General features: G+C 42.4%; 1 protein-coding gene and 1 long non-coding RNA gene across 2 annotated transcripts in view; both read left to right on the top strand.

Moving 5' to 3' along the window:
* The first annotated feature begins 310 nt into the window (after positions 1–310).
* On the top strand, positions 311–980 carry LOC125900788 (uncharacterized). Its single transcript, XR_007450878.1, has 2 exons — positions 311–349; positions 479–980. It is a non-coding gene; the product is annotated as an uncharacterized LOC125900788 (long non-coding RNA).
* Positions 981–8969: 7989 nt separating this feature from the next.
* The window catches only part of kif26ab (kinesin family member 26Ab), a 78640-nt gene continuing 78267 nt past the window's right edge, over positions 8970–9342 (top strand). The window contains exon 1 of the mRNA XM_049595897.1: positions 8970–9295. Coding sequence (XP_049451854.1) covers positions 9233–9295 — 63 coding nt within the window. The 5' untranslated portion in view covers positions 8970–9232. The remainder of the gene's footprint in view (positions 9296–9342) is intronic.

Here is a 9342-nt window from a genome sequence, read left to right as displayed (position 1 = left end):
GAGCATTTTCTGTGTGAGCTGTCATTGTCTGACTGGGAGATAAATCCACCAGAAATGAGACAGACTCAGGAGACAAAGATGACATAAAAATTCCATACATCCATGTGACTTATCAGCCTGCAGTGGCTGGTATTTGCTATCTCTGTCTTGAGGGCGGCTGCCCCGTCGTGCTCCTTGCTGGTGGAACCCAGCTCAGCCGGTCAGACCAGCATGGGCCTCATTCTTACCTGAATGAGAGACTTGTATGAACCAAGCCCAAAAACACTATATAAAGAGCTCTTAACTCTGCAGTCACTCAGTCTGGGCTGGGATGACACAGAGGAAACACCACCGCAAGAACCTTCACCAGGTAAGCACTCTTAGATGAAGCAGTTAGTAGTTGCCTCTGTAACATGTAGGGTCTGAAATCTGCTGCAGTGACACAACACACGGTTTCAGGAAACTAACTCTAGCTGCTGTCTTTTTTTTCTTTCACTAGTGGACTCAACAGTTTGAAGGACAGACTTTTCCCTGAAGAAGCGTGAGGTCCCTCTGATTAAGTGGTTCTCAACAGTTCAACAGTTCTTTGAGAAAATTGTGAAATGTTTAGGACCACTTGACCAGTCAGACAAATGCTGCCAGCTTGGGAAAATGCTGCCTTTGAATGGATCTTTAATGAGGACGACGTCTCTCAAGGCCTGACTTTTTTTTTTTTTTAGTGATTTTAGAACAACTGTGATTTCCTTTTGCTTCTCAGTTTCCTTAATGCCTCCCTGTCTTCCACTCTCACTGTGCCCCCTTGTGTTTCGATGCCAACTGCAGTCCAGGAGCTGTGAGGGGCTGTAAAAATCATCAGGCTTCAGTAATTTTCATTCTGCTGGCACACATGCAAATTTTTTAACAGCTCTGCTGCTGCAGTAACAGCCGTCTTTTTGCTGCTTTACTGTTGCCACTATTCAGAGGTACTGATTAAAACAAGTCAATAAAGAATCATTTGTCTCTGTTGAGTCCGTGTGGGATGATGGGCCGAGAGTCTGCGGGGAGGGTCGCTCTCCAGAGTACTGAAACTCACTGCTGCTGTGGTAAATATGTCACAGTGTCCTCTGTCACCTCGTTTCCAGGACTAGAGAAGGATAATGCCTATTTTTTTTGGCCAATGTAGGTAATCAGATGTGAACAGAGGCGGAAGAAGTACTTTTTTTTACTCAAGAAAAAATAGAAATACCACACTGTGAAAATACTCCACTACAAGTAATTAACTTTAAGCACTGTACAGAAAATGGTCAATGTTTTACTATTATATATGATATTTTTGGATTAATATTACTGCTGCAATAATGTGTATATTGCATTTTACTGCTGACATTTAAGGTTGCTCTAATTTTAACTTATTTAAATGCTGTTGGGTAGTTTCATTTACGGCAATGCATCATATTCTATCAGACCATCATATGTTTGCAGCGTGGCTGTCCTGTGAGAACCACTTATCTCTAAAAAGTCAACTTTTCAGGGTGATAGAAAAACAGCCGTTTTCAGCTTTGTGCATTTTTCAGCCGATTCAAGAGAGGTTTTAAAGAGTTTACTTCACTTGAAAAGCAGAAGAATTTTCTCAACACTTAAAGGAACATTTAACCAGACACTCTCAAATTCAAAGTCACCAAATTTAGAGATAAACTGTTTTCACTGGACAGGAGGCAGCAGTGGAGGAAGTATTCAGATCTTTTTTTGAATTTTAGATATTGATAAATTAGTGTTTGTTTTGCATCCGGTAACAGTTTACGTTACACACGACTCGGAAGCTTGTGAATTTCAGCAAGGGATCAGTTAAGTTTTATCTGTATCCACAATAATTTTTAAGTTGATTATACTTGCATTGATGATCTGAATCAAAGTAACTAGTAAGTAACTAGTAACTAATGTAAAATAAATGCAGTGGAGTAAAAAGTCTAAAGCAGCAAGAACTGAAATACTCAAGTAAACAAGCATCTCACAACAGTGGCGTAAGGTAGTGACAATGGGCCCCAGTGCACGCTATTATGAGGGGCCCTATTATGCCCTAGTTACAAGTTATGAAGCACACACACACACACACACACACACACACACACACAGAGTTTTAGGTGTATATATATTTTAGCAACAGTGTGTCTCACTGCCGCCTTTATGTTACATCCACTTGCAGATACTTGATATTGGACACATTATCATACTTATTACTGTAGTCGGGCCCCTCAACCCCATGGGCCCCAGTGCAACCGCACTAGCTGCACTGTCTATATTTACGCCCTTGCCTCACAATTATTCTTAGGTGCAGTACATGAGTAAATGTACTTAGTTACATTCCACATAGACAGAGAAGGTATGGGAAAATTGTAATCTGAAAATAAATATAGTTACTATATATAATAATATATGTTTCTCAAGTAAAGTAGAAGTACCTCCAATTTATACATAAGTGCAGTACTTCAGAAAAAGTACATACCATAGTTATATTCCATAGCTGGATAAGAGTCGCCTATTTCTGCTTTTAACCTTTAACTTTCCTAGACTTTTGTTCTCTGTTACACTGATTAAACCACTTATTAATCCAAATGTGGACTCAGTCAGACTGTAAATGCCTTCATTAAATTCCAAACACACACACCTCTGCATTCAGATCTTTTATTTTCAGGACTAGTTGATGGGAAAACCAGACCTCAAGACTCAAAATCTGACACCAGAAAATCCAAATGCCTTTTCCCAAGGTATAGGCTACTTTATACTACATAAATGATTCATGAAAGCACTGTGCACCGATTATTCCCCCCTCTCCTTTTAGACAGCCCCCTTCTCCTCTTCTCTTTGATCTCCTCCATGCGCCAAGAACTATCAATATTTGCTAAACGTTTCTCACAAAGCCTGTCCGTGCACCGGGAGGAGCTGCAGAGGTCTCACAGGCGAGGGGATAAGACATAAGAGAAGCTTTAATGAGATGCCCACAGCGATTCCCCCTGTGCGTAATGCGCAAGGGCAGCAGCAGATGTAGCAGCACAGGCAGTCCCAGGGGGATCCTGTCCCCGGAATTTCATCAGCGGCCGAGGGAGACCCCACCCAGACCTCCTCCGGTGGGGAGGTGGGGAGGGCTGGGTGACGGACGGGGTAAATCATCTTTACTATGGATTGTAATTATCGGTCTGCTGACAACCCCTCCTGCACCCCACTCACAAAAAGTGTGTTCCTGTGTGTGAGTGAGATGAGGGGGTGATGAGTCGCGTGGATTGTTTGGTGTTTGTGGGATCAAAAATAATTTATGCATGCCTAGATTATTTATTATTCACCCCCTCTGCTCAGCTGTCAAAGCATCATTGTAATGTGAGAGTCTATAATTCTTTTAATCATCTCTGACCTACTGACAAATACAAACTTGTAAAAGCACCCACAAACTTTTCTCTCTGTCAGCCTGACCCTTAGAAACAGTCAAGTACATAAATAAAAGTTTAAATAAAACTTTTTTTTTTGACATCCATCTGGACTCAGCCTTTGAGCCAACAGATACCCAAAGTGACAGGAGACCAGGGGCCAGTTATGATCATTATTATCATTCTAATATCTTTCCTAAGAGGCAAAGCAAATCACAGGTGTGGGCAGGGGCGTTCCTAGAATCTGAGGACATTTGGAGCCTAGCCCAGACCTCTTTTGTGTGGGGGGACTAATAATATCCCTACCACCTTATTTACATTTTAAAAATCCCAGTGAATCAGTTTATTTTCAGTGTGAATTACAAAGTGGTTGGTGGGCCATCCGCCACCCTATTGCGGGCCAGATTTGGCCCACGGGCTGCAAGTTAAGCATCACTGGGCTAAATCCGGGCTATCAAATGATTAATGGGAAAACCCACTCTAAATACATCTTCCCTGAAGCTATTGCTACCGTGTCATTTCAGTTGAAGCGACTCTCCACCCATGGGCGGATTATGACACAATGGGTCCCTGGGCCTGCACACGAAAAAGGCCCCCCACCCCCACCCTGGCAGAGAGGGTACAACATACAGTTGTTTCTCCCCACAGAGTAGAAGGGTCCATATTACACAGAGTACTGGAAGTTCTACAGATAAACAGAGGGAATAGAAACAGTCACTTGAAATGTATCATGATGGGTTTTGTTCTTGTAACTTCTTCACAGTGAATATTTAAGCTTTTTAGGACTTTTTGGGCTCTTTTACTGATATGGTGACTAAGCCCTTTGACAAGTAATGCAAAGTTAATAACAACAACTTCACGCAGAGAGTCTGGCTTAGGGGCCACCTGAGCCCTGGGCCTGGGCCAGGCAGACCTGTTCAGTAACACACCTATGACTCCACCTACTGAATTTCACCCGTCAAGATCAGCTTACTGGTATAATTAGGCTTCTGACAGTCAACCTATGAAAGCAGTTGTATGTTTTCTGCAGCTTTGGAAGCAGCTTTGTAATCCAAATGATGTCATGGTGATATCATTATCTAACCAATACATTTTTTAACAGAAAGCAGATGTTACAAACTGAGGGCATGGAGTTTGAAATATCCTTCTGAGACCGGAGCTATTGTTTGGTATGCATTTTTAATTAACTATTTGGGATAAGTGGGCCTTGAAAAGTATAAAAACCTAAACACTGTCAACAATTAAATCCCAGTGTCCTCATATGAGACAATTATTAAGTCCCAATGTCTTCAAACGAGTACTCCCTAATTAACAGTGTCTTATCTTGTTACTCTTGCTAAAATTAGTTAAATTTGTTGCCATATCAAACTACAAACAGTATTAATCATAAATAAACAAGTTACAACCATTAAACGTGATCAGATTTTGGACTTTGTCCACTTTTGTGTCAGGGTCGGCTGCAGACTGACTTGGTCGAGATGGCTACCATCTTGTTTTTACATGGATTAGTGTGTTGTGCTCTTACTGCCACTAGATGGCACAAAAAGTGTCCATGAATGAGGACAACAGATTTAAATTAAGGAGAATGAAGTTTAAGGTTAAGTAAACCCAAAATGTGATGTCCTTATATGAGGACACAGGGTCTCAGGAGGATATGTGGGCATTTACTGAGCAGGGATGGTGTAGTGCATTATGGGAAATGTATGATAAAGTGCTTTTGGAGCTGGACCCACTCTAGGAACTAAAGGTCAGGATATCTCGGCCTTGATTTTGACCTTTTTTTTTTTTTTTTTTTTTTAAATCTCTCTCTCTTTGGAATTCTCCAGCAAAATTAGAGTACAATACTAAATCACAGAATATCCCTTTAATCCAACAACACTGAACTACACACAGAGTCATACAGTTTTTGTTTGAATGTTACTATCAGAACGAGTCTTATTCGAATGCAGTTTCCAGCTGTGAATCAGAAAACATGCCCATATCTCAGTATAATCACCACCAGTGCTGCTGTCATACTGTCTCACTGCTTTCACTGTGGAGCAGCTCCATGTGGATGACATCATCACTACAGTCTGTCTCTCTGCTGTGTAGCTCCCAGAGAAACTGCTTCAAATCCACACGATTAAAACCTGAGCTGACAGACTGCTCTGTGGATTCCACTTTAGATAGTTTCCCCATTAAAAGCACAGACACTTACATTTTCTTTAATACTGCACAGTCAGCCTAATTACATCCACACAGCCACACGCTACTGGCCTCAGCTATTAAATCTGTGGCATAACTAGCCTCAGTCTGCCAGAAATGGTGAAAGCTATTCATTGAATATTGATTGGCAGTCACATATTGTAGACATCAGATGCATTATTTATCATCAATAGCTACAAATACCTTAAATGAGTAAGCTGGATGCTCAGAGGTCACACAAGAGTTTGATTCAGTGTAAGATGATTATATCAAAGCACATTTTGATTGATTAGATTTTTATATAGCCTGCAATAAAGTATATTAGAATCAATCAAAATCAAATCAGATCTAATTTAAATATATATATATATACCTCCAGTTGGTCTTTATTATCATAGTAAGTAAGAAATCTCTCCTATTTGTGAAAAATGATGCTATAAAGCAACACTATGACCCTACTGTGCAGTATCCTGCTATAAGAGAAAGGAACACCATAAAGCAAGCTGTGATGAGGTCATTACCTCACACTGTAAGTCCCTACATGAATATTATGAGAATATTATAGGGAATCTGTCGTTAGGGGTTATGGCCAGTGTTTTACATCTTCGTGTGGGGGCTACCAACGACGCACCAAGAAATCGGGTGGAAGGGCAGGTCATCACTGTCTGACAGAAGGGACTGAGAGAAAGAGAGAGATAGGGTGAGCGAGTGAGGAGGAGAAGAGGGGAGTGAGAGATAGAGAGAGGGGGGCTGGAGAACAGAGCGCAGCACATGCACAAGGTGCTGCTCCGCTCTCAGACCTGCAGCGCTCAGAGATCAGGCATGACCAGCCTCGGGATGGCTTCAAAAAGTGCTTGACTGGATGTGAATCATTTTGCACGCCGGATGGATTGTACTGCTTTGTTGTCTTTTCGGACCACTGGAAATCTGAGAGGTGATTTTACGCACACGTGTACGCAGCGCTCACCGTGAGTCACTGGATGTCCGGATTAAAAAACCTTGTGGATCTTTTTGGAGAGTACGAGAGAAATGAATTAGATGGATATACGAGTCAAATAGGTTTCCCGAGTGGAGGAGTGGGATTTTTTCTAGGCTACACATGGCTTTGCCAAACTCATCGGGGTCTCCCGGAGCTGGGAAGCCCAACCCCAGCGTCATAGACCTGGGGACAATCTTCGTTGACTCAGACATCATATTTGGATTTACAAGTCACCTGCTAAAGAGGAAAACAAAGGTAAGAGTATCCTAAAGGGATGACTGAAACACAGATGACAAAAAAGGATGATCTCATGCTCGGGTACATGTTATAAAATAAATATGAAACAGTGAAGAGATGGACAACTGATGTGCGTCTGACGGCTCCTGCCCAGTACTCAGGACCTTGAGCAGCACCTCGCAGCATCCTTAGTCCCCTCTCTCGCTCCCCAAACTCCATCCTTGCATCTCACTTATCATCAGAAGGTCTTATTAAACATTTTTACTAAATTGTGCTGCAAATGAAAGTGTATTTGCCAGGGTTGAACTTTGTTCTTTGAAATTGTTGCTCGGCGCAAAGCGCATAGCCAAAAGGTTTGACAGAAATTGGGTAATCAAATTAGAAACTGCTGTCAATGAACACCCAGCTGATATAAACATGCCTGTGGTTGATGGCTTATTGGACTGTGAATATTAATAATGACTGATCATGATCTTAGTTTTCTATTTCCTAACATACATCTTTGCGCGTCGTTCAGACAATCCTTCTGTAGCCTCAAGAAATGTGCAACTCGTTTTTGATGAAACGAGTTGCACATGAAAACGGCTTCAAATGACAATGGGAATGTATTTATATACATGTTAATATATTTTGTGTACTTTATATTTTTCAATTTACCCCTTTACATTGTCTGGAGTTGCACAGCCTGAAGACAAAAGATGGTGTGTTTCCCTAAATAGGTCGTTTGAGGGCAGAAAAAAAGAGAAACCGTCTCAGCGCATGTGGCTACTGTCGCTTACATCACCCGCATGAAATATTAAAAGTTTACCAATTAAATATTTAACCTCCTCCAAGTACCTCCACCCTTCCAGTTTTGAGAGGTGCTGTTCTATATTTTTGCCAGAGGATGGCGCCAGACACCAACAGCATACAGAGCCTGTGCGGTGCCTGGGAGGAGAGGCAACAGTTCCTGAAACTGAGCTGCTCCACACTGCTGAAACAGAAATGACCAGTTCATCAGCATTTAACTGGCTGTGATATAATAACCGTAGAGCAACCAGTTCTCAATGTATCCACCTTTTATTGTGGGGAAATGTGCGTAATGGGGAAATTACGCCAATGAAGAATATGGAAATGATGTCAGTTTTCTGATCCTGTTGGAGGGGATGTACATTCATAAGCTTTCTAAGAATATCATGGAGTTTTCAAACAGTAGTAGGCTACTTCTTGCCCTTGATCATGAGGAGAGCTACCCACTGTTTAACCCCTTGAGGCCTGGTATACACTCCTTATTAGAACCCACAGAATTTGACTTCAAAGTCACATAGAGATCCAAAAGTTTCCAAAGATGCATGGGCATTGGTGTCATTGCAACACTGGGGTGACACGTGTGTTTTCCTGCATAATCACACTTTGGAGATCAAGGTAGTGATGTGCTCCAGGACTGTCTTTATGACATAAAACTCAAGAAAAATTGCAGTTGCTCTTCATTCATTTTCTGTAACCGCTTATCCTGTTAGGGGTCTTGGAGGGGCTGGAGCCTATCCCAGCTGACATTGGGCGAGAGGCGGGTACACCCTGGACAGGTCACCAGACTATCACAGGGCTGACACATAGAGACAGACAACCATTCATGCTCACATTCACACCTACGGACAATTTAGAGTCACCAGCTAACCCAACCTGCATGTCTTTGGACTGTGGGAGGAAGCTGGATGACCCATTTCATGTTTTTATAGGTAGGGACAAATGCACATGTTCTAAATTTGGAGGGGGACGTGCCGCCTGTTTTCCCCCGAAATCGACACCCATGCAAAGATACCTAACATGTGGGGAAATTGTGTATAAAATGATGCGTAAGACATCTACAATATTTATGTCATGGAGTGATGAAACCATAAAATCTTGCAGTCTGCAGTTCGAATGCTTCTCTCAGTGTGAGCACCATATGGCTCCAATGAAGAGCAGGGAACAGAGCATGTACAGTGTGTGGTATTGTTAGACATTGTGGAATAAGATGATTTTCCCAGCCTCAGAGCAAGAAGAAATGAGGCGGAGGGTGTGTTTTATGGGGTTAAATTAGTAGGCTAATATATCATCGTTCACCACACAGACAATTCAAAGTGGTCTATGGAATACTAACAGCTTTGAGGAGTCTTACAGTCCCCCCATCCCCTCCCCTCCCATCCAACCCTGCGCAGGAAAAGTTTTCCTCAGCCCTCCCATTCCAGGAGTAACACCGCCTCCTGCGCACCGATCAGTGCCCTCCTGTCCCAAAACTACTCCGCTGCAAACTTATCGTACACACTCACCAGTTGCCTCCGTTCAGCAGCCACTGGTCCAGTACAATCTGACAGATGACTGGTAACCCTCAGTCAGGTCTTCAGTCTAGCCTATGGCTCTGCCCCGTGTCTATCAGCGGCAAAACCTTTGAGTTGAAGACGTTCACCTGAAGGTGTAACCGTGATCTGGGAGAATGAGCTCATCTGGGGGCAGCTCAGATCCTGATGGAGGGGACCCAAACAACCGCATGTTCACTGTAAGTGTCTCACTGCACAACATTAAGTGTAGAAAGCAGGATTTCCA

This window comes from Epinephelus fuscoguttatus, linkage group LG14 (genome assembly GCF_011397635.1).
Source record: "Epinephelus fuscoguttatus linkage group LG14, E.fuscoguttatus.final_Chr_v1".
NCBI lineage: Eukaryota > Metazoa > Chordata > Actinopteri > Perciformes > Serranidae > Epinephelus > Epinephelus fuscoguttatus.
The sequence above is the reverse complement of the archived record's forward strand: the minus strand, read 5'-3'. Positions and strand labels throughout refer to the sequence as shown.